The sequence below is a fragment of the Acanthisitta chloris genome, unplaced genomic scaffold, assembly GCF_000695815.1.
Source record: "Acanthisitta chloris isolate BGI_N310 unplaced genomic scaffold, ASM69581v1 scaffold4725, whole genome shotgun sequence".
Lineage (NCBI taxonomy): Eukaryota > Metazoa > Chordata > Aves > Passeriformes > Acanthisittidae > Acanthisitta > Acanthisitta chloris.
The window spans coordinates 68,919-94,506 of record NW_008675240.1 but is presented as its reverse complement, the minus strand read 5'-3'; the positions used below and the strand labels follow the sequence as shown (position 1 = coordinate 94,506).

Sequence of the window (25,588 nt, the reverse complement as noted above, 5' to 3'; positions counted from 1 at the left end):
TGTGATTTTATATGTATTGTGTAAAGTTTGTCTTTGACTTCTATATTTTGTAATGAGAAAACTAATCTCTTAGTGTGCTTATTAGGGGTTTTTATTTGATATCATTCATAGTCCTTGAATTTTTTAGTTCTACTGGCTTTGATAGGTATGTTGTGAGCAAAAGAAAGACTAGGGATAATGTGAGTCGTCTCTGGAAGGAAATGAGACACCTGCCTATCCTGGACAAAGAGAAGGCTGAGGTTCTCAATGACTTGTCTGTCTCGGTCTCCAACAGCAAGTGCTGTAGCCATACTGCCCAAGTCCAGAAAGGCAAATGCAGGGATTGAGGTGAATGAAGACCCTAAGCCCATTGCAGGAGAGGATCAGGTTCATGACCATCTAAGTAATGTGAATGTACACAAGTCCATGGGACCTAGGGAGATCTATCCCCAGGTCGTGAGGGAGCTTGTGGATGAAATTGCTAAACCACTGTCCATTATTTTGGAAAAAATGAAGTCTCTGACAACTGGAAAAAGGGAAATACAACCTCCATTCTTAAAAAGGGGAGAGCAGAAGGCCCAGGGTACTACAGACCAGTCAGTCTTATCTCTGTGCAAGGCAAGATCATGGAGCAGATTCTCATGGAAACTATGCTAAGGCACATGGAAAAGAAAGAGGTGATTGGTAACAGCCAACTTGGTAAGTGGGGGAGAGCAACTGACATTGTCTACCTGTACTTATGCAAAACATTTTACATTGTCCCTCATGGCATCCTTGTCTGTAAATTGGAGAGACCTGAATTTGATTGATTGGTCACTCAGTGGATAAAGAACTGACTGGATGGCTGCATGCAGAGAGTTGTGGTCAGTAATTGTCCACATGGAGGCCAGCGAGGAGTGGTGTCCCTCAGGGGTCGGTGCTGGGGCTGATACTGTTCAACCTGTTTGGCGACATGGACAGTGGGATTGAGTGCATCCTCAGCAAGCTTGCTGATGACTCCAAGGTGCAGTTGACATGCTGAAGGGAAGGGGTGCTATTCAAAGGGATCTTGACAGGCTCAAGAGGACTTAATGAGATTCCCCAAAGCAAAGTGCAAGTTTCTGTGCCTGGATTGAGGCAATCCCATGCAGACCTGCAGGTTGGGCTGAGAAGTCATTGAGAGAAACCCTGCAGAGAAGGGCTTGGGGGTGATGGTTGACGAAAATCTCCACATGAGCCAGCGGTGTGTGTTAGTAGTCCAGAAAGCCAAGCGTGTCCTGGGCTGCATCTAAAGGAGTGTGGTCAGCAGGTCCAAGGAGGTGGTTCTTCTCCTCTACTCTGCTTTCACAAGACCCCACTCGGAGTACTGCGTGCAGTTCTGGTATTGCAAACGTAAGAAGGACATGGATTTGTTGAGTCCAGAGAAGAGAAGGCCATGAAGTTGATAAGAGGACTGGAGCATTTTCTCTATGAAGACAGGCTGAGGAAGCTGGGGCTGTTCAACCTGGAGAAGAGAAGGTTGCATGGGGACCTCATAGCAGCCTTCCAGTATCTGAAGGGAGCTTACAAGGAACCTCATTAAGAACTATAGTGGTAGGACAAGGACTAATAGGTACAAATTGAAAGAGGGGAAATTTAGGTTGAATATTAGGAAGAAATTCTTTACTGTGAGGGTGGTGAAACACTGGCACAGGTTGCCCAGGGAGGTTGTGGATACCCCAACCCTGGCAGAGTTCAAAGCTAGGTTGAATAAGGCCTGGAGCGACTTGGTCTAGTGGGGAGGTATCTCTGCCAAGAGCAGGGGAGGTTGGCACTAGATGGTTTTAAGGTCCCTTCCAACTCCTTAACATTGTATGACTCTATGAAATATTAAAGATGGACATTAAGAATGAAATGCTCTCCAGTAGACTTCAATTTTGAGAGAGTTATATTAGCTAGCTATAAAATGTTATTACTAGCATTGTGAGATGCAGATCTGAGAATTATGGCAGACTGAAAATGGCTTTTCTCCTGGTGCTGGCAAAACAGATCACAAAGTCTTCTGCAGTTTACAAACTTTAGCTGTGGTAGTAACAGAAAGCATTCACACAGGAAGAGCATGGAAGCACCTCATGTTTGACTCTGGGTTTTGGTGGTTATAATGTCTTCTAGTGGCAATATCAGCAGCTTCAAAGTTTTTTCCTGCCTTCCCCCTTGTCTTGTAATGAGGAAGTTTAAATTTGTGCCTTCCAGTGATGGATGTAATACTGGAAAAGACGAATGGAACTAACTCTTCAACTTGTGATTATATAAAACAAGTGCAGCTTGCAAAAACTGGGATGACAATAGTCTGTATAGATGCTTTTTTTGTAGATTGAATACACAGTTCCTCTAACTGCCCACACAGAAAAGATGAGTTTTCAGGTTAGGCAGGTAGATGTTAAATTTCGGTTGAATGTCTAATTTCTGTAGAAATGGTATTGCAAAAAGATTTTCCCGTATCAAACATGCTTCTACTCTTTCTGTAAAATGATTGAACACTTGCAGGTTCCTGTGCCTCAGATCTTGCTTTGATCTTCATTCCACTTCAGTCATTTTCTCTGGCTTCCATCTCCTAGTTTGCTCCCCTGACTTCTAATCAACTTTTAATGCAGAAAATCCTTAGCTGTGGACTGTGATGCCATTGTGCAAAACGTTCTGCATGCTGACCGAAGTGCCTCCCTAAGCTTCTAGGAAAGTGAAGGGCATACAAATGTGGAGACTTTGGTTGTAAAGAGAGGCTGTGGGTGGCACTAAGAGCAGGAGCCTTAATCCTGTGTCTTTGCTGAGCCTTGTCCATTCCTTCTGACTGTTCATAAATGTTTCCCTTTTCCTTTAGAACCAGTTGTGATGGGCAACTTAGTTGGGCATTTCGCCCAGTGTTGTCACCATTAGTAACAGCTTCTTTGCTTAAGCAGGGTGCCTTAGTTCATTTACTAGATGTCTGTTTAACAGTCAACTTGTTCTCTTAGGTTTCTTTAGTGGGAGTAACTTCTCAATTCTGACAATGCTTGCAGATTTTTATAACACATTTTAGTATTTATTTTTTTTTGTTTTGCAACTCCACTGAAACAAGTAGGCACTTTGTAAAAGATAAAGTTACATTACTAGTGATATTGGTGGCTCTTAATTGGGCAGTTGACACATCAGATAAATATCTAAATTTGGGTTATAGTGGGAAATATTGTCCTTCTCACCATCTGCTTAGCAAAAATTGTTCAGAAAGTGTTCTTTTCTCTAATATATAGCCTCACCAATCTTGCCCTTCTTCACCTGGCATAATGTGCTGTGTATTCAGGCATGTGTTCTGTGGGTGTTTTATATATGTGCTATTGAAATCTATATTAAAAAGGCCCTTATACTAGGAAATCAGCATACTTGCTGATTATTTTAGCACTGCTAAATCTGATTAGACCAGTTGCATAAAAGTGGTTGCCCCTGTGCTGCCCCTACAACACACAGATTTCTGCCTGCTGATGTCCCATGTCTTTTGATCCACAGAATTGCTGTCTGTCAACTTTGGATACAATCTGCTGACCTTTATAATCTTGTACAACAACCTTATTCCAATCAGCCTTCTGGTGACATTGGAAGTTGTCAAGTTTACTCAGGCTCTTTTTATAAATTGGGTAAGTAACAAGAATCTGAGTTCTGGATATTGATATCTTAAAAAAACCCCTACCTAACATAACATCTTCAAGGTTTTCTGAGTACTGTTCTGATGCAACCTCTAGGAAAGGCAGGGGGTAGCTCAGAGAATTTAGTCTGTATCTGTTGTGTTCCACAGGAAATTACAAGTTTTAGTCATAGGAAGATGTCTTGTGTGAATGATTACTTGTATTTTAGACTTTGAGGATGAGAAGGAAGTCTCAGCTCTTGGTTGCAGAAGGTCTCTCTGCTGATTCGTGCTCAGTAATTATCTTTTGAAACCTCTTCAGTATCTTGCAGCTTTTCTCAGCCACAGCAGAGGGGAAGACTAGACTTGTTTGAGGGTGTGAGGTTTGTTTCTGGCTTTCTTTGTTTCTCAGTCCAGAGGCTCACCTTAAGTTCACCTCTAGTATCAATCATATTTTTGTAAGGGATAAGTTGGTGGCGCCTTATGTGCACCCAGTGATCTCTCTGTTCAGGCAAGCTTTGACTTCAAAATGTTTCTCCAGTTGTGGACCAAAAATGTTTCTTAAGTTGAACAAAACCAAAAGAAGTACCTTACATTAATCCTTGGACTTAGAGTAATGTAGTAGGATCCTATAAAATAGAAGTAAATGAAGTCTAACATGTCAGTTCCCTGAGCTGCTGATAATGTAATGGAGCTGCTTATCTGAGAAGTGGCTTTGGTTTACGTAACCTCTTTTGTTTACTCACCCAATCAAATGTAGTAACAGAAGGAGGTGATTTCATGGAGCCGCTAAAATTGTCTCATCAATCATAGATGTGGCTAGAGCAACTGATTGTTGTAACTGAAGACCTGTGATTAGAACCTCTTCTACTGTACTGCCTTTTTTTGTTTGCTTGCATCTCTAGTTTATAACTGCCTGTAGTTGAATTTGGCTTTTATCATGTCCATGTAGTATGGAGGTATACTTCAGAAAGAAGGCACCCATATTCATCCTGGGATCATGTTTATTTCAAACCTTCAGAACCTTTACCAGTAGCATTAAGACAGTCAAGCCAAGTTTGAGCTGAGTAAAAGAAGAATGGAGACTTCAGTGTTTAATTTGTGTAATGTAGCTCTAATTTTGCTCTCATTTCAGGACATAGATATGTATTACTCTGAAACAGATACACCTGCAATGGCCAGAACCTCAAACCTTAATGAGGAACTTGGGCAGGTAGGACAGCACTTTTTTGAGCGTCATGTTTGTGATATACTCTGGCAAGTTGAAAAGTATGAGAGCAAGCTGTAGGAATCTGCTTTATTCTGTTGCTCCGTGGGGAAGGCTAATGGAACATTTTAACTTTCTTTAGTCCAAGTATTACAAGGAAAATAATGAGGTATCACAAGATTACATTTGTGTCATATCGGCAGTTTTATGCTTCATAATTGAAACTGTTTCTTTCGTTCACTCTAAACTGACTTGTTTTCTCAAGGGTGTTGGAGACATGCTCTGTGGTTGTGGCTGTCTATACCAGAACAGAACATAGAGGACTAAACTCGACTGAAGAGCAGGCCAACAGCCTCAGTCAATGTTCTTAGTTCTTGATGTTTCTGGCCACTTCACAGGAGATGCAAGTCAGAAAAATACAGTTCCAATTTAATCTAAATTCCTAATTTAGACTGTGTTCCTTCAAGAATGTAATTTTTCCTTTCAAATAGGTAACTGTATATGAACTTGCAGCTGTAGGTTTGTTTATTCTGCAAATGACGTTTCTTCGAAGTGAAAGGGCTTCCCAAAACAAGCTTACTGGAAAATACAACTTTATTATTGAGATTTTGTAGTACCTAGTTTTTTTACGTGGCCATCAAAGTTGTAGGTATGTAATTGAACCACATGAACTTAATAAATGGTGTGAATTTAGTATTGGAGACAGTGGTTTTTGTTTAAAATATGGAATTGTGTGCTGCTCAGCAGGGTGGTAGTCAGTATCCTTCCTGCTTAAGCCAATTGGCCTTTCTTTATGAATGGTAAAATTTGATCTGTATTTAAAATACTCTGATGTGAAGTTATCAACCTTCAAATTATGGCAGTATTGTTGTCTAAAGTAAACAATGTGGAATAATGTATATCGTTGTTCCATGTGTTATTTTCAGAAATGGCTTGCTAGGATTTCTGTCTAAGTAGACTGAATTTTTTGATCCATTAGTTGAATCACCTGTTCACAGGTAAAAAAATGTACATTTAAAAATTTTTTTTTATGATAGAATTACTAATGACTTGAAATTCTTCAGATGTTTGGGTACCCACTTGGACTTCTAACTTGCACAGGCTTCTCTTCCAATGCTGTATTCAGCAGCCATGTAGTACATAGGTAAAGGATCACCTAGCTAGTAGTGCAGTGCACTGTCTTGAACTGAATTATAATTATTGAGGAAAGGCTTTTTGCAACTCTAGGCAAAATATTCTGGTCTTGAAAACTGGCTAACTGATGTTAACACCATCCTTTCTCAAATGTTGCTGGTTCAAAATCTTACCTGGTACTGAGGTAAAACAGTGTGGAATGTAATGTGGAATTAATTTTGGTCTGTTGTGGCCCACTGAACGTGGGAATTTTCAATCTGCTAGTGCTCCAAGAAGTCATGCTGCTGTGTTGGGGTTGCCTCCAAGTTCTAGCAGGAAGTCACTGGTTCAGTTAAAGGATTATTACTTGGGCAGTACTGACTCTGGCTGTGTATCGTGCTCTTCAGGACAGCCCAGGACTGGATACCAGAAAAAGCAGCTGTTTTTTGCCTGTAGAATGCCTCTTGGACTTAGACTAGCATATTGCTTGCACAGTACGCTTACAGGGGAGAAAAGACCCCAAGGTAGCTCCTGGTGATGTTTGGAACACAAAATTTCTTCAGTGTGTTAAATTCTAATGACCCTTCTACAGTCTTAAGTCTTTGTTTTATTTTCTAGTCCTATTCTTTGAGATTAGTACAGTTGACAGATTTGGTGAATGTCCAACTAGCACAACCAAGGACATCTGTACTCACCACACTAGGGCCTTGGCAATTGATACCTAGTATTTCAACCTTTTAAAATTTAGAGGTAAGGAAGAATTAATGCCATTAAATACCTTTCCTGGTTTATTTTCCTGTGGATTTGGTAGACAAACCAAGCTGTAATAAGCCTGCAGTGGCCAGTATTGTGACATTTCAGCAATATGTTGCTGAGAATATTCCTGGTACTTAATCTATTTTCCACTTAGAGTTTTGTTGCCAGTTGACAAGTAGACTCCTTTTTTTTTTTTTTTTTTTTTTCTTCCAGGTAAAATACCTGTTTTCTGATAAAACAGGTACTCTAACATGTAATATCATGAACTTTAAGAAATGTAGTATTGCTGGAGTGACATATGGGTAAGTATGACTGTTTTAGAAACTCTATAGCTTAATGTGTGCGCACTACTGGTACCAACTTTTATATTGGAAAAGCATTAGAATACTCTGTTCTTCAGTTTGTATTTTAGTACATTTTGTGGTCTCAATAGGTTTCATTTTCATGTCCTGCAGCACAAATTACAAAATTCAAACCTGGAGAGTACTTCATATGAAGTCAAGGAAACTTCCTTTCTAAACTTGTCTGATCGTGATTTAAACAGAACCAGAAGTGCTAAGCAACCTCTAACCTTTCCAGAGGGAAGAGGTTGCAGCCCAGGGGTAGCAATTATCAGTCATATTTCTGTGACTTGTTCAGATGAACCCGGATTTTATTAGGACAGTGTAGCTGTAATTGTAGAGTTCCTTGCACAGGAGGGATACTTGCTTACTGGTTTTGTTCTGTTTCTGTCAGAAGGATCCCTTTGAGTCATGCCAGTATTTCATAGTACTTGGCCTTTTGAGTCTTGAATACTAAATCTTTGTATTTGCTTAGTTTTAAGTGGGTTGTCTTAAGATCTCTGTGCAAGTTAACCTTTGAATTTCATGGTAGCTAAATTAGATATCTCAAAAGGCAGAAAACTTGATTCAAATGTATGAACAGCTGAACCCATGGTTCCAGCATATGTTTTTATGTGTGATGACTCAATCTTTTCCTTTTACATATTTTTTGGTTACCAAAGTGGAATAAATGTTCTTTATTCCTTGTTCTACCCTTCAGTCACTTTCCTGAGCTGGAAAGAGAACGTTCATCAGAAGACTTCAGGTAAATATATTCCAAGATGTTTGTGTTCTGTATAGCAGTGTGGGTGCAATCTATATAAAGACTGCTTTCTAATTTGGGATTGTAAGAAGCCCACAGGAGCAATGTGTTTGAGTAAAATGGTCTTCCAGTGGGAGCCAAATGCAGAGCTGGTGGGTGGTGATGGATCTTCTCTTCTGCATAGAGACACGGTGTGTGTGAAGGGGGGTGAGGAATAGGCAGTGGCTGTTAGTTTGGATACTAATGCAGTGCTTATTTATAAATGCAGACAGTCAAGTTAAAAGCTAAAATTAACCTGCTTTACAGTAACTTCACCTCCAACTAGATACCAAATGCTACTCTTTGTAGTCACCAAGTTCAGATCTGACAAGAAGAAGAAAAGGGACTTCTTTATTAAAATGCTGTTTTAATAATTGAACTGGGAGAGAGCTTGATATGGAGGTGTATTACGTCAAGAGAATCCCACTCCTTTTTTTATTCATAACTTTAATGAATAGAGGTGATGGATCTGTCCCATTCTATAGAAAGAAGTAAAAACTCAGAGGTGTTACAGAGGTGTTAGTGTAGCATGTTCAGATAGATTATAAGGAGGAAGGGGAAGAGCCAGGGAGGGCTGATGTGGCTTTGAATGGCAAATATAGGCAAGAAGTGAGTTATTACCCAAGAAATGCTGAATGCTGTTAGAAAAGCATTTGCTGATGTGCTAAGCTAGGCTTCTCCACTGGTCCAGCTCATTTTTATGATCATCTTTCAGGAAGGTGATACAATGAACATCATCTTCTGCTGGGATGTAATTTCTATTGATGCCACGCTTCTTCAAGTATATTGTTGTTTCTTTCATTGCCATCTTTTCTTTTCTCATGTGTTTCTTTTCTAGTCAGTTCAGTAGAAACTTCTTCCAGGTACTTATTTGGAGCACTTAGGCTTTAAATGCTCCTGGAGTCAACTTCAAGCAGAACTCTGAGTAGAGAGGGAGCTTAGGGATAGTGAACTTTGATCTATTGTAAAAGCACCTCACCCTGAAATCTATATATTTCAAGTATATGTAAAAGTTGCATTTTGATACAACTGTCCCAAGAGGTGCTTTGACACTTGAATCTTCTCAAATGCACTGTCAGCCATAATGATTTTTGATTTCTTGTTGGTCCTCATTTTCAGCACTTTATGCATTACTAATATGATCTTTTCACAATGCTTTCAAGGACAATGGAGTTTTAACTTAGTTTTTGACATTTGCTTCCCAAGAAAATAGATGAAGTAGAAAGATTGGCAGTGTTGTCACTTGTTTGATTATGCTTGTTTTGCTCTGCAGCCAGCTACCTCCTTCCACCAGTGAATCGTGTGAATTTGATGACCCAAGACTGCTGCAAAACATTGAAAATGATCATGTAAGTGTACTCTTGGAATATCTCACCTCTTAAACACCCTATTCTGGGCCTGTCTGGAATTAAATGCTAAACAAATCTACTTGTGTGGTTAAGTCTGCTCCGTAAGTGTGTCATGCAAGCACAGAGGGGGTAGAAAAGGAATCAAAATAGCTCCCTCCAACGCCTTTCTGCCCACTTGCCTTGCTAATGAATTATGGATACCAGCTACCTATGAAACAGCTTCATATATGCTACTGTGTTTTGCAGCAAATTATGATAGAGATGGTAATTCTTTAAAAGAAAAAACTGTTTAGTGTTCAAACATCCATACTGTTAGAATACTATTTTGAAGTGGTTCTGGTACGAGCCTTGCTGTAAGTATTGCAAATGTTTGGAATTCCAGTTATGTAAAAGATTTAACGAGTGGTACTTGCAAATTTAAGCTTAGCATGAGGCACAGTGATAGTGATCTTAGCATAACTGGCTGAGTCCTAAAGGGGCCTGGTCTTTAGAGTGTCAGTTCATTGTTTATTTGGAAATCATGCAGCTACAGAGTGTCTGACTGGACACCAGACAATTCAGACACTTGCAGTTCCTTGTTCTCTGCAGGCTGTCTCACAGTATGGGATCTGGGCACTGGCAAGGACAGACTTAATCAGCTGATTGTTCTCCTTAGACAGTATAACTTCAGTAACTGGGCTGGTTGAGTTTAATATGAGCATCTAAAATATAGTTGCAGTATATTGTTTGTTTGCTCTCTGCTCTGCTGTATAGTAATTCAGAACTTGAAATGCAGCATGGTGTAAGTGCCTGAAGGAATACTTAATTACTTGGTGTGGCACTTAGGCATTCCTCAGGCTGATGGAGCGTAAAGATGACTCCTGTGCTCTAACCTCCAGCAAGGTGACCCTCCCAGAACTGTGCACTGGTTTCCTGTGTGAATTTTGTAATTGTGCACTGGATTTCCCAGTGGGCGTCAGTTGCAGCCAAGATTTGGGTGTCGTCCTGTTCCTTTGTGTTCTGTTTGTTCATTTCTGGCTACAGTTATGGCTTATGGCAGTTGGTGACTCCTGGTATTCCTTCTGAATGGAAGGCTACAGGTGTAGGCTACAGGTAAAGTGTGTTTGATGTCTTGCTGGTGGTTGCTTTAGGCATCTGTACGGAAGAGTGCTTTGGTACATTTTAATAGACTCAGCAGAAGGGACATATATGAAATAGTCTGTGAGATGGAATTTCTCATCTAGCCTTGAGATGGCCCCTTAACTTTGGGCTGTCTAGTTCGTGAATCTTCTCTGGGTAGAGTTTCTGTGTTGGGAGGTGGAAGGAATATTTGCTGTTGTACCAGGCAAATAAAGGATTTTGGTAGCTTCCTTAGGTATAACTTAGTCCAGACAGTTCAGAAGTCTTTGTTCTTTACATGCTGAGCCAAATGTATTAAGCTTCCGTTCAGCTGGCAACTTAAACAGATAAATACTGTTGTCATTGCACAGCTGAGTGCTGGGGTGAGTGCACTGTGTGAACTCAGCCCTCAGACAATTGGTGGGCAAACTTCTGGCTAATGAAACTTAAGATGTACCTTGTGTAGGCCAAATATATCTTCGAGAGCATGGCTGTACTGGAGGAATGGGTGCCACCCTCTGGCAAGTGGCGATTTAGCACAGGACATAGGCATGCAGGGACTGCCTGTGACAGTTTGCTTGGTGTGTTCAGGTGTATTTGTCAGATGGTATCAGTGAGATGGGGACTGAATTCCAGGATAGAGGTAGAGCAAAGGGTCATTCTAGCTTTTTGTATTAGGTCAGTTGCTAAGGTGAATAAAGTATTCCTTTCTATTTAAAACCCTGTAGTGTCTTACTTTGCATAGCTAACAGATAGCTGCAGATGCCATTTGCAGATGTCTTTCAATTTCTGCTCATTTAGTGAACTGAGGTGATAAAACTGAAGTGTTCTAGCACAAGCTGCCTAGTGGGACTAGATGGTGCTGTGTGCAATTGGGCTATTAATGCCCTTTAACATTTGCCCGTTTGCAGCTGAAGCTGTGGATTGTGATCTTCTACAAACTATCATTAAGTGCTCATTGCTCTGGTCTTGAAGATTTTAATCCTCTTTTTCAGTCCAGTCACAGGTGTTAATTTAGAGTGTAAAGCAATTTTCTTGCCAGGTTGAAAGTAAAAAAATAATGGTCTGGTACTCATGATACTGTCTTCTATCTGCTAGGAAGATTTTTAGCATCCTGCAACACCTCTGAATTTCATAGCTCTTCTGGCCCACTGATGTGTAAGGGCTGATTGATAGCCAAGTCCACTCCTGAGTAGCAGTTAAAGTATTATTGCACCGTAGGAAATGTTCCAAGGAAAAATAACTTGGAAAATATGTGGAGATTTCTCTTGTCTGCTCTGGGATTTTAATGTGGAAGAAAGTATCTAGATTTGTCTGGCTATGCTTTTCCTTTGTATTGGCTTCTGTTGGATGAACTGTACAGCTCTACCAAGTGTATGATGCTGGCTTGTTTCTGTAGAGAAACTGGCATAAACTCTTACTCTAGTAAGAAAAGATCAGTTATTTCCAAAGTCTTGAAAGAATGCTTGGTGAATATGCTAGATGATTTTTAACTTTGATGTGGGCATATGTTTTATTACCCCAATGGTAGGAGACCCAGGAAAGCAGTCAAAGAAATAAATGTGCTAATAAACTTGTATCTCATCCTGTACTCGTGTATCTCCCTGGATTCTCTCTGAACCTCATCTACTAACCAGCTATCAGATGAACTTACTTCTGTGGCCCCCCAAATTACCTGTTGTCCAAGAAGCAGCAAACGTATGGTATAGCTGCTGATGCATGAGTTGATCCACTGAGTGTGTGATGAGTTGTTTAGCAGCTGGGTAGGCAGAACAGACAACTTGTGCTCATGTTGAGCCTTTACTACACTGAAAGTGTTCATTTAGACCTGACTGACGTATTTGCTTCTTTATGTGGGAACTGAGGCTATTATCTCATCAGTTTTTGTTGAAATGACAGCTATCATCAGCTGGTTCTTTATTCCTTAGGAAAGCAGAACCAGGAAAGCATATCACAACTACCTGAGATGAAAACCTGGAATTTGAAATACAGTGGAGGGAAAATACATGCAGGTGGTGAGAGCCTCTGGGAGGCTCTAGTTCAGAAAGTATCTGTTGCTGAAAAACTGTCCAAACATGTGATTTTATATAGCTCAATTAAACTGGTAGAGCTTGGTGAAAACTATTTTTCACTCTTTTGTTCTTGTTGTGCATGGGGCTTTGGTACTTTTGTTCAAGCGCAAGGCAGTCTCTTTAAAGGTCACCTTTCATTGGTTTTGGACAAGGTAAACTGGCATTTAACTCTCTTGTTATTCAAATGCTGGTTAATGTTTTGAGTCTGTGCTTCATTGTTTGGGAGGTGCTCAACATGCATGGATCCTCACACTGCTGTCCAGATATCTTAGTGAATTAAACTGTAGGAAGTTCACACCTTCTTGAGATGGTGAGTCATAATTCTCCTTGGTAATGTAGTAGATATTTTCCTAGTTGTCCTTGGCATAATATGCCAGTTCTATGCGAAACAGTCAGCTGCAGTTGTTAGACTGTGCTTTGATATATCATTGGCCGTTTTTAGGCCGTTTGCTCATAAAGCTGTCAGTCCTGCTCACCTGGAAATAATGTCAATGGAGGTACTGATCTGATACTGCTACAAGTAAAAGGAGAGATGAAAAATACCTTTTAACTTCACACAGAACTTCTTTGTGATTTTATCAGACTCTGAATAGTTGACTAGAGAAAAGCAGTTTGTCTTCAGAGGGAGGAAGCCCAGATAAGGACGTACACATGTGCAGATATATAGCTCTGCAGAGTGCAGTTTGCTCCCTAAAAACTGAGGTTTGGCTCAGTGTTTTGTTCCTCTGAATAAGGGGACCACGAAGGGCTGAAAACTTGTGATACAGCTTCCTGACCAGTGGTCTGTGCCCTGCTTGATAATAAATAGATAATGCTGTGCCTTCTAGATAGCTAAACTTTGCTTTTCTGAGGGTGATGCTTTCTAGATAATAATTCCGAAACTGCTTTGAGAAGTATGGGACTGTGTTTCAATGTGTCTGTGGTTCTCAGCTGATAGGGACAGTGAGCAAAATAAAGTTAGCCAGTGGGGTATGTCACTGGTCTAGGTGTTTGTACACCTTTTTTTTTTTTTTCATGGATCATTGGGAAAAAAAAAAGCAACTGAGAAAGAAGCAATGGCTTTCACCCAGACTTGTTGTTGCACAGGATAAAAATGAGGGAAGAAAACACTTAAAATGAGAACTACCTGTGGACAGATGAACAAGAGACTAAAATATGCATACTTTGTTCCAACCTGTAGATGAGTAGAGAGGAAAAAATGGGATGACCTTAACAAATGAGCAGGAAAAGAGTTTCTCAGATCATCAGTAAGAATTTGAGTACTGAAATGTCAGATACTTACTCTAGGAAAACATGTAGTAAAGCAGAGCTGGTTAACCTGTGGGACTTGTGTCCTGTGCTGGGCATGTTAGGAGGGATGTGATGCACAGAAGCCATGAATGAATTTTCTGTTCATAGATCTGAAGTGGAAATTTGGATGCTTTGCCCTGATTAATGCCTGTGCCACAAATATTGTCAGTGCTGAAACAATACAGGAAGGAAACAAATGACAGCTGTGTGGAAGAGCTGATGTGATAAGCTGGGCCTCTAGTGATCTGTTGCTATAGAATTGGAAGATTGCCCTGTAATACATTGTGAGCTGTGGAAATACCAAGGCAGCAGAAAATAATGTTGCTGGCTTGAAAACATAAATATATACACAGGAAGGATTAAAATCTGTGTCATTACTGGAGACAGGTTGTTTCCAGCTGATAGAACACTTACTCTGAAATCATGTTAAGGGACTAGGTGATAAAAGTATAAGAAGGACATCAAAGGTCTGCAGCAGTGGATGCTGAAGCAAGAATCTGGCAGGCTCTGCATTTTGAGATGAAGATAAAACTTTCATTGCTTTCAGTGGAAATAATGGAGCAGCAGTAACCTCCTGACCATAATTCGCTGTGGACTTAACATTTTGACCACTAGTCTCTGATTATAATCCATCTGTTCATTTTCCTGAACAATAGCCTCTGTACCTCAGCATGTCAAAAGCTACAGCTGTTATTTTAGTGGCATGTGTGACCATACAATTGGGAAGTTTTGGTAGGCAAAGATAAAGGTCCTGTGTGAAACAGGTACTTTGAAAATATTCATGACAATGTAGATGAAGCAAAACAAGAATATAGGTATTGGGTCTTCAGACTATTACACTATGTTCTGATATGCTTATTTAGTTTACATGTGTTAACATTTGCTAGCTGACATGGTTTTGTGGCTTTCATAGTAATTAAATTCTATTAATTAAACCTTGATATTGCCAGTGTGTATGCTGTGTTAATGAAAACTTTGGAAGCAGGATGATATTTTTTATATGCAAAAATTCTGAGAGTGTGCTAAGACAAGTAAGGCTTTCTGCAAAGCTAGAACTACTAAGTTCATGTCTGACTCAGTCCCTGAGCAGATGGCTGCTGTGATAGAAGACATTGATGCTACCAGCTGTGGATGTTATGGATATAACAAATTTGGTGAAGGGGAACCATGTGTTCACTTCATCTGTTTCATCCAAGCATCTGGAAGATCCCTGTGAACTGTGAATGAAGTTAGTAGGCCAGGTTGGGAGCTGGGCAGCTGAGTACCATTCCTAACTGCTCAAGGACTGTAAATACTGTGTCAGAGGCAGAAGTGGAATGGAGGGAAGAATGGGACGTGGGACTTAATTTCACGTCACTATGGCTACAGTTGTTAGAGTTGGCTGATCAGAGTCCCGTGATTTAAGTGCCATAGCATCTTTGCTGAGTCTCTTTAAGCACTTTGAAGTGGCTGTGAACAGTGTTTTATATTGCATGTTTTTGTGATGCTGAATGTGTAGGGACCACTGATTAATTTTCTGCTTGGCTGGATGCTGTATCCCTGTGGAAGGACATGCACTGTCATCTTTACTGGCTGTTCAGCTGCTGTCATAGGTGTTCACCACTAAGGGTGCAGTTGCAGCAAGTTTAATTCTGGTGTGGTTGCTATTGGTCTCTTGAAAGCTGCCATAGTAGTATTTCCTGTTGCTTGATTGTCATTATATTGTGGCAGACATATTTGCCTATATGAAGCTTGGCCTGCTACAGAACTAGTACTCTGATATTTGGGGGGAATGGGGGAAATATTCTGGCTTCTTAGCTCTCTGCAGCTTAACTGAAGACTATTATTAGCACTCTAGCTGATCAGTGGTGACCCTGAACTCTGTCTTGATGTTCTGGGACCAAGACAACTGCTATAAATAGAAAACAGAGTCTCTTTTTTTAAATTTTTGTTGTCTGTGGGGTCTAAGAAGTATTCTCAGTTTAGTGAACAGGTACCACAGTCTGTGTGTAATGTTTAACCTCACTCTCCTGGTGTCCTGTCTAGCCCACAGCAGTGCACATACAGGAGTTCCTCACGCTGCTGGCTGTGTGTCATACTGTTGTTCCTGAAAGACAAGGAAACACGATAATCTACCAGGCCTCCTCTCCAGGTTGGTTGCTTGGTTTTGATTTTTTTGGGGAGGGGAGGAGCTGAAGGTGTAGAGGTAGATGGAAGCAAAATGGAAGCAATCCTGTCATGGTCATTGATTTTTGAAAGCAGGATAAACCCCCATGATGCTAGCAGTAGGTCTGGCATCTTCTGTGATCAGTACACCGTGCTTTTGAATGCCTCCTACAAAACCACGAAGTCCACGATATTCCTTTAAAGACAGGCTGGGCTTATGATTCCTTTGGCTCTTATGATACCTCCTACTCTGGACTTTATGCAGACAGGGCCAGAATGCAGAACAGCAGGGCCCTGTTCTCTTAAGTTTGTCTGTTACTGAGGATACTTCTAGAATTGCTGTAGTGGTGTATTGAGTGATGAAGCAACGACATTTCTTATTTATGTCTTAATAGAGTGTCTGAAAAGGAGCATGAAGAGCCCATGTAAGGAAGCTCTGGTCAATGTGATGAACTGTGGAGACTAATAGGAGACTAAGTTGTAGAGACATCAGGGTTGCTTGAATTTTGTTCTAAATCCACATACATGGTGGTTGTCCTTAATGACACTTGCTCCTTAATGAGGCTCTGTAACTACCTACTGGAGGTACAGGTGTTGACTCTGGTTTCAGCTCTGTTATTTGAGCTCTTAATGACACTGCCCAGTTCAGTCTCCAGAAGACAATGCTGTATTTCTATAGCACCTGAATTTAATGCCTTTACAGCAGAAAATGGATTAAATGCGTATTGTAGGAGTTTAGACTAACACAGCTTTGATCTTGCTTTCAGAAGAGTTATTTCTCCCTTTTCAACTAGGAAAGTCTGTTTTTTCCACAAGAATAGAGTTTAATGCTTCAGTAGGTACAGCGTGTTTTATACAGATGGAGTATGAAGTTTGTGTAGCTGGTCTTTGTAGGACTAAAATGTTGAATGCTTTTGCAGAAGGGTGGGCAAAGCTACTCTAGCAGCCCTACACATGGGAGTATCAGGGAAAGGGGGCTTCTGTTTCAGCAGTGTGGCATATGTAAGTATGGTGTTTGCAGGCCTCTTTTACATACAGATTACATTTAAGCTGCTTTGTTTTGTATTGGCAGATGAAGGGGCCTTAGTGAAAGGAGCAAAAAAGCTTGGTTATGTCTTCACAGGACGGACTCCACATTCGGTTATCATTGATGCGGTAAGTGCTAGATGTGCTCAGCACAGGGCATCAAGTTATGCACAGCCTAAATAGTCCTTTGTGGCTCTTGTGAGTGCCCCTTTACAGGGCCTTTAGGATGACACATGAAAAAGGCTCTTGCAGGCTGGGAAGTGTTGTCTTAATTTATTTTAAGATGCCAAGTCCTTTGCCGTTCTGTGTGGCATGGGCAATAGGGAGTTGCAAGCTTACATGGGAAATGACAGCAGCTGTGCCTGAAGAATACGTCTCTGGTCTGGGAAGCGCAGATGAGAACACCTACACTAGAAGGAAATTCATGTCTTTGAGATTTTCTGACTGTTTTGTTAAATAGTTACTGGTTTTCTAAATGTTTCATTTCTTGTATTACAACGGAGTTTTTCTTCTAAGATGTTCTGTAGATGTATCTGCTTTATAAGTGCTGTATCCAGGGATGCATGGTTCATGGATTACAGTTGACGCAGGCACTCTTGAACTCACGGGGTCACATTTGGACTTAAGTTGCAGTCTAAGCTAAACTGGCTCCAGATTTACACAGATGAAACTAGTAGGGTGCTGATTAAGAATGATGGATGTGTTCTTGTTCTTCCTCTCAGGTGCATTCATTTTCAAATTGCTTGGTACACTGCCAAGCTAAGCACTTAAAGCATATCTTCTAGGACTTGTCACCAAACTTTTTACAACTTCTCAGAAACTGCTTCTTAGTTGAAAGGGCATTTCTCCTCAGTTAACTTTTTCTAACATGAGAAATATAATTAATATTTTTGTAAATTCAAGTAAAAGATGTTAAGGGAGCTCAGTCAAAGGTTATTATAGTACTAAATCTGGATAGCATGTTTATTTTAACTTGGAAAAATGCTCACAGTCTGTAATAAGTCTCTGTTAAGAAGTAAATGTGCAGCTTAGCTCTCAGAGCATGCTTATCCTTACGGAGTAAGATATTAACTGCTTGTAATGGAAGGATGCCGCAGGAATTGGATGTTCGAGAGTGGAGAGGCTTCATTAAATAGGGCTCTGCATACTCTAACCAGAGGAGGGAGCCATTGCCGCATTTGTTGGCACTGGGGGGTGTAACCCAAGGTGACTAAGCAGCTAGCCTGTTTGCACGTGCAGGAACATACTACAGATTGTACTTATAATAGCACATGCTTTCTTTTGTAGCTGGGAAAAGAAGAGACCTTTGAAATTCTTAATGTGCTGGAGTTTTCCAGGTAAGGTTTCCTCTAATATACTAAATGCAGGGTAATTATAAAACCATTCTTGTAAAAATGTTATTGAGAATAGAAAGATTCAGTTGATGCAGTAGGAAAGCTGAACTTCCTGAAGAAGATTATTCTTGACTACTTCCCCTTTTCAGTCAGAATGTAGCTACTTAAGGTACTTCTAGGAAATATCCAAAAAGGCACTAAAAGTCTTGAAGGGTTTCTGACAAGTTGACACGTGCCCTGGCATCTGTAGATAGGAGTAGCTGCAGCCTGCATGCAGCAAAAAAAAGCTGTCTTAGTTCTTCCTTGTGTGTAGCAACTTACCATTTGACCAGTGAGGGAGTTCCTATAATTAGATATCAAAAAGCAGCACATGGAAGTTTCCCAATGTCACTAGCATGTTGCAGAAATTCTGCATGCAGCGAATTGCTGTCCTTCAACCCCTCTTCAGCAAGTCTCAGAAAGGATTGTTTTTGTCTGATGATACATGCCAAGATCTTATGTTTTTATACATGGCTCTTGAGCTCTGAAAAGAGACTCAGAGTTAGTGACCGGAAGAGGAGAGGCAAGATTCTTCCACACTCTGATCTGTTTGTGTCCATTGGTAAAAAGGGAGTGAGGAAGGAGCATGCTTCCAAGTTATCCTTTGGCTAAGGAAAAGATTTATATGTAACTTCATGGTCTTAAGATTCCCTTTCTGAGAGTTGATTTGTTTACCTCTGTCAAGCTGTAGGGTTTTTTTCCCAGTAGATCTTTTAAAGGAGAGATTGATAAGGAAAATGGCAAAATTTAATGTAAAAAAATATTATCCTTGCCCACCTTCGTTTGTTAAATGTGAATGTACAGCATGCTATTGTCTACCTTTATTTTCTTTTTGAGATGTGCGCCAAACTTGACTGTCTTGATAAGCAGCCTTGTTCAGGGGGTCTGACTTCATTCTACAGAATCCCAGCTACATAGGTCTGATCAGACCAGTATAAAAAACCTGTAAGGAGGCCAAGAACTGGTCTATACCATGATTCCTTTCTACAATGCTTTCTTTTGAGTTAGGATGTTAAATGATTGCCCTTGTCAGTGGATGGTTGTTTCCATGTCTGTTATGCCTATAATAAAGATGCATTCAACCTTAAGAATTCTGTTTCTAGAGTCAGTCCCCAAAACAATTTTTCTCAAGGAATAAGGGAAAACTGAGGATAAATGTGACTCCCCTTCTTTCAAGAGTGTTTTATACTATCTTGCTCTTTTCCAAGTTCTTACTCACATTAGGGTGTAAGCCTGTGTTCTGGTTGAGTGCTGGCCAATGGGAGCTGTAGGGCTGAAGCTGGAAATGGGCAATTTAATATTTCTCCTTGCTGTCAAGGGTTGTGGGATCTTAAGTTACTGCTGTTATGTCATCTGATATCAGATGCACTAAACACATCTGAGGAAGTTCACTGGCTAGAACAGGAATTGCTCTTCATCTCTTAGACTAATGACAGCTAGTGTTTTTCTTTCAATAGCAACAGGAAGAGAATGTCGGTGATTGTTCGAACTCCAGCAGGACAGCTACGTCTCTACTGCAAAGGGGCTGTAAGTAATTATGCTGCCTAATGGAGAATTAACACTACCAGTTATTGTTTCAACAGCTGTGGCTGGTGCTGGCGTTTCATGTCTCATGCATAATACCTGTTGGCTTTCTGTTTAGGGCCGAGTGATTTAAGAGAGCTGTCATTCCTCCTCTGACTCCTTTTGCAGGCAGGAAGATTTCTAGGCTTTCTACTGCTCAGTTGAAATCCTGAAACTAATGGGAACAGTACCGTTTATTTAAGTGAAGTCAGGATTTCACTCAGCTGTGCAGCAGGAGTTCAGGAGCTGGACTAAATGCTGTTGTCTGAGTTTTAATACTAAAATCTGTTCTCAAGTGGTTGGCTCTTGATCTGACTCTCTTGCATTTCTGTACCTGCTGTTATTTGTCATCATGACTTGCACCATGTTGTGCTTCTATCTTCACTGACAAAAGCAATAACTTATCACAGTACAAAAGCTGCAAAACTAGCACTGTCCGCAGCCAAAGAATGGTTGTAATTTCATTGGGAAATGGAGGTGGCTTTTCTTCAACAGGGAAAACTATTTCGGGCCTCTGTAAGCATTTGGTTTATTTGAATTTGTCCTGACATAGGTGTGAGTTGCACTACTCTCTTGCTTCAGTTTAACTCCCCTAGTTTGATAAACATGTGCTGGCTTCATGCTGGTGTGGTGAAGTGAATTAAGCTCTCTGCCATTGCGTGGTGGTTCACAGTTGCATGTCTGGTAGGACCACATAGATGTGCAACTGCTTGTTGTTCATTCTGTGTCTCAATTCGTGCTGTTTTTTGGAGTGTGGCACTGGAAGGAATGGACAACAGGAGAGTTTGTAGTACCAAATTTCTTCTGTATGAGCAGGCCTAGATGTACTAACAGAACAAAAGGCTAGCAGTGATTAGTGTAATCTGGTAGTTTGTCTTGTATGTTCTGCTGCATCTGCCACTCATCTGAACTGTAAGGTAACTGCCTATTCTACATTAACATATTCTCATAGTCACCTTCTGTCTTGTTGCTCCCATAATAAGTGGGTTTTTATGCTTATCTCTAATCAATGCTGGATGTAGACCTATTTACTTACCTTAAGAGTGTATATACGAGTAAAAGCCAGGGTTTATGTGTTTTACGTGTGTGTAGCAAGCTGCTCTGATAGTTGCAAAATAAAATTCAGAGATTCTACATATGTAGGTGATAGTGATATATTTTGATTGCAGCTTTTATCTGAGCCTTTTCAGTTATCCTTTCATTTAGTGGTAGAAAAACTGTTGCAAGAGGAAGGTTATTTCTCGGAGAACTTTGTGATAGAACATGATCAGTGTTTCTGCCTCTTATTTTCTGACATCGATAGAAATGTGCTAGAAAGGATTGCAGGAAATTTTCTGCATGGGACTACAGTATATACTGAATAAAACCAGATACTTATATTTGTACATCAATATATTGGCTCTTAGTGATTTAGAAAGAAGTGTTCTGTACTGCCTGATAATGGGGACATCTTTATGGAAAGAGGGGGAGGAGGGCAGTGTTTTCTTCTGTCCCCATATTTAACATGGATGTAGTATGTCTGCCACTGGGCACAATCCAGGTTAATTACACGTATTAGTCTCTAAAACACAAATGTATTACATGTAAATATAGTCGTGGTTTTCATACTAGCAAGTCCACTCAGGTTGCTTCACTTGGGCTTGTAAAAACACAAATGGAAACTTCATATGTAGACTTAACTCTGTTGTAATGAATTTGGTTTTAATAGGATAATGTAATTTTTGAGAGGCTTTCAAAAGATTCCCAGTATATGGAGCAAACACTGTGCCATCTTGAATACTTCGCAACAGAAGGTAAGAGAAACAGCATGCCATGAGAATTCAGTGTATCAAATTACTTGCAGTATCTTCTGCGTTGTCTAAGCTATGGAGTGTCAAGTAAGATGATGAATGTAAATTAAGAAGTGGTGTGTAATCAGCAAATTAACAACTGTAGGATGACTTAAAGCCGAAGGATGTATTGGCCCTGCTTTGGTGTGATTTCAGTAGGGAAGTGAAATTTGAAAGGAAAATCCAGTGTTATATGTATCCATGATGAAGAGAAAGGGTATGAGTTGTATTGCCCAGAATAACACAGTTGCATTGAAGTTAGAGGTGTTTTTACCAGTGTAAAAGACAGATGTCAAAGTCCTTGGCTTTATGAAGCAGAGTGATAACTTGAACATGCTGGGAAGCCTAGAAGAGTAAGGCATCAGAGATGATCTGAAAGGGTCTGTAAGGCCATTGACTGATGTAACAGCTCTGTTCACAGGGAAGCACTCGGCTTTTTTCCTCTCTTCTGCAGTAGCATGAGATACTTGTGTTGCACTAAAACCACAAACCAGTGGTTTTCTTCCTAAATCTGAAAACAACATTCAGCTTTTAAAAAATGTATTTTTTCAGACTCCCATGTTCTCAATAATGGAACTTTTGTATTTTACGGGGCACACTCCTTTCTGCTTGATTCATGCTAGAAAAAAAAATTAAGTACTCTGTATGTTAATTTTTGTCCATGGTCCAATTAAATGTTTTTCATATTTCATGGACCCTATTCACTCTTTCATGTGTGTGTAACTCCCATTATTCATGTGAGTTACATGCATACACTGAAGGAGAAAAGAGTCTCACTGAAAGGAATTGTGGGCTGTGCAATATGTTTGGTTAAGTAGAATCTCCAGTCACAGCATGTAGCCAGGTGTTAAATTTGGTCTTTTGAAAAAATGCATGAAAGCCAAGCTTGCTTTCATACTTACTGAAAAGATTGAAGATGATGCTTTTATTGCTGCAGTTGCTAGATTGCGATACTGAAAATCAGGGACTGGAGACATCTATGGTTTTGGCCATTAGACTCTGTTGATTTGCGTCAACTTTAGTGGCCAAAATGAGTCAGACTTTTGGTTTGCATTTGTGCAAATCTGAGTGCTTTAAAAATGTACAGGGAGATTTTGTGGAATTCGGAGTTTAAAGTGTGTGTTAAAAGCTGCTGTTGTTCCAGGGAGAGGTTTAGAATGGAACATTAATGAATGACTTCATGAATGACTTGACGATAATTCACTGTAATTTTACTGTGGGTAATGGCTGTCTTCTGTTTCGTAGGTCTGAGGACATTGTGCATTGCTTATGCAGATCTGTCAGAGAACTCTTATAAAGAGTGGTTGAATGTCTACAACGAATCCAGTACAGTTCTCAAAGACAGAGCTCAGAAGCTGGAGGAATGCTATGAGATCATTGAAAAGGTAAACATACTTTTGTAATGATCAGATACAGATTCCGTTACATGTCTCTTCCATTGGAATTTGGGCTTTATACAGTAAAACAAACTGTTAATTTCATGGATAAGAAACCAAAAGGTGTTCTTAGATGGTAGCGTGTACAGACCATAGACCTCTCAAGTTTTAATTCATAAATCTCAGACAAATGTAGGTATAGAAAGTAATTTCTACTTATAAAACTCTGTTCTCAGATTTTTTTCTGTTATTTTATGCAAAGCTGTTGTAATTTGATATAGATAGTGTATTAAAAAAAATTCTTGTATTGCACAAAGTTTCCATGTGCTAGTGGGTGAAGAGATGTGTTCCTTTTCATACAGCAGTCACAGTTTAGGGTTTCTCAAGGCTGTTGTAGGCATAGTGAAGTGCACACCAAAGCCTGTAGCCGCATGGACGGAGAGGTGAAAAACTGCATTCCATGCAAATTGCTAAGCTCTTCATTTTGTAAAGGGAAGGTAGGTATCAGAGAAACAGAATGAAACACCCTAATCCCACACTGAATGAAATGTTAAAATGCCAACACTAGGGGCCAGTGTTTCCCTTATCCTGGTTAGTCTTGCTGCTTGTGGAAGTGGTGGTAGATACGCTCACCTACGCGTGTTCAGGCTTTTCCCCCTTGCTCTAGGTATTTCACTCTCATTCTGTTTCGTGATTACTTTAAAACAGACTTTGAACTTCAATTTCTTTTAAAATCCGTATTACAAATGCTACTTAAGTTCTGGAGCACAGTTGGTTATTTAAGTTAGTTGGGGCAGAATCATGGAATCATAGAATGGCCTGGGTTGGAAGAGACCTTAAAGTTCATTTAGTTCCAGCCTTTCACTGGACCAGGTTCCTCAGAGCTCCATTCAGTATTCTCAAACTTTAGATAATTTTTGGTCATCTTCCTTCTGCCTCTTTTCACAATTTAACATCCTGAAAAAAGAGAATCCTTGAGTTCGTTGTAGATTTGGAGTTTTGGACTTCATGCTATATTGGTAGGAACTATGCACAGTATGCCTTTCCTGTAAATCATAGAATCATAGAATTTAAAGGTTGGAATGGACCTTACAGATCATTTAGTCCCAACCTCCACCCTTGCCCTGGGCAGGGACACCTCCTCACTAGATCAGGTTGCTCAAGGCCTCATCCAGCCTGGTCTTGAGCACCGCCAGGGTCGGGGCAGCCACCACGTCCCTTGGCAACCTGTTCCAATATCTCGTCACCCTTATAGTAATAAACTTTTTTCTAATATCTGGCCTAATCTTCCCCTCCTTCAGTTTGAATCCATTACTCCTTGTCCTATCACTGCAGTTCCTAGCAAAGAGTCCCTCTCTGGCTCCCTTGTAGTCCCTTCAGATATTGACAAGTTGCTATGAGGTCTCCACGCAGTCTTCTCTTCTCTAGGCTTAACAGCCCCAACTTTCTCAGTCTGTCTTCATAGGGGAGATGCTCCAGTCCTCTTATCAATTTCGTGTCCCTCCTCTGGACTTGCTCTAACAGTTCATGTCCCTCTTATGTTGAGGACAGCAGAACTGTATGCAGTATTCCAGGTTGGGGTCTCATGAGAGCAGAGTAGAGGGCAAGAATCACCTCTTTTGACCTGCTGGCCACATTCCTTTTGATGCAGCCCAGGACGTGCTTGACTTTCTGGGCTGCTAGCACACACTGCCAGCTCATGGTGAGCGTCTCATCCACTTTCACTCTCAAGTTTTTTCTCCTCGTTGCTGCTCTCAGTTACTTCCCCACCCAGCCTGTAGGTGTGCCTGGTGTTGCCATGGCCCAGATGTGGAATCTTGAACTTCATTTTACATTCATTTAATGTTTGCTTGCTAGTCATACCAGGGAGCAGGGTGCTTCCAGAAAATAAACTGGCTTGTGGCTGTAACAAAATAGAATGCATTTTAATAGACTGCTGTTTTTGTCCAAGGGCTTGAATGAGAGCAAGAGTGCTACTTTGTCAGTCTGAGTGTTGAGATTGATGGATCACAGTACAGATGCGCACGTGGAAGCAAACTTGAACTGGCTTCCTTCCCCAGTTGTACACTGGCAGAGTAGGCTTCAGCAGGTGCAATATTAACTCCCCTGCTCAGGTAGCTCAGCCATGCTGATCCCTGTCCTGTCATGTTTAACTGCTTAACAAGTGATTTGGGGGATTAAAGGCAGTTTGCAATTGTATGCTTAGATTGCATTTGTAACCTTCCAGTGTTGCTAGAGTTGATAGGGCTAATGTTTCATTGGGAAGCTGCGGGGTACTAAAGCAAATTACTTGTGTGAGTTGTTTCTGATACCTTTACCAGCTGAATCTCTCATAAGAGAACTTAACCTTTGTCAAGACCTATAACTAATGCCAGCTCACACACCTGTATGACTAAGAATTTGCCCTTCTGTTCTTCTTGCGTGCATAGATTCATACAACCAGTAGCTATTTTAATTCCCTCTTCATGGAATCACTGAAGGGTTTGGATTGGAAGGGACCTTTCAAGATAATCTACTTCTAACCCATCCCTCTGTGGACAGGGACACCTTTCACTAGACCAAGTTGTTCAAATCTTCATCTAGCTTGGCCTGGAACACTTCCAGAGATGGGGCATCCACTGCTTCTCTGATCCAGCTGTTCCACTGTCTCACCACTCCCATCATAAATCCTTCTTTG

The 25,588-nt window shown here is 40.5% G+C and overlaps 1 protein-coding gene across 1 annotated transcript in view; it reads left to right on the top strand.

The window, feature by feature from the left end:
• Positions 1-25,588, top strand: part of ATP8A2 (ATPase, aminophospholipid transporter, class I, type 8A, member 2) — a 70,891-nt gene that overhangs the window by 15,984 nt on the left and 29,319 nt on the right. The window contains exons 10-20 of the mRNA XM_009075654.1: positions 3,478-3,605; positions 4,728-4,805; positions 6,882-6,970; positions 7,710-7,754; positions 9,064-9,139; positions 15,625-15,730; positions 16,817-16,899; positions 18,058-18,107; positions 19,601-19,670; positions 21,415-21,499; positions 22,781-22,920. Coding sequence (XP_009073902.1) covers positions 3,478-3,605; positions 4,728-4,805; positions 6,882-6,970; positions 7,710-7,754; positions 9,064-9,139; positions 15,625-15,730; positions 16,817-16,899; positions 18,058-18,107; positions 19,601-19,670; positions 21,415-21,499; positions 22,781-22,920 — 950 coding nt within the window. The remainder of the gene's footprint in view (positions 1-3,477; positions 3,606-4,727; positions 4,806-6,881; positions 6,971-7,709; positions 7,755-9,063; positions 9,140-15,624; positions 15,731-16,816; positions 16,900-18,057; positions 18,108-19,600; positions 19,671-21,414; positions 21,500-22,780; positions 22,921-25,588) is intronic.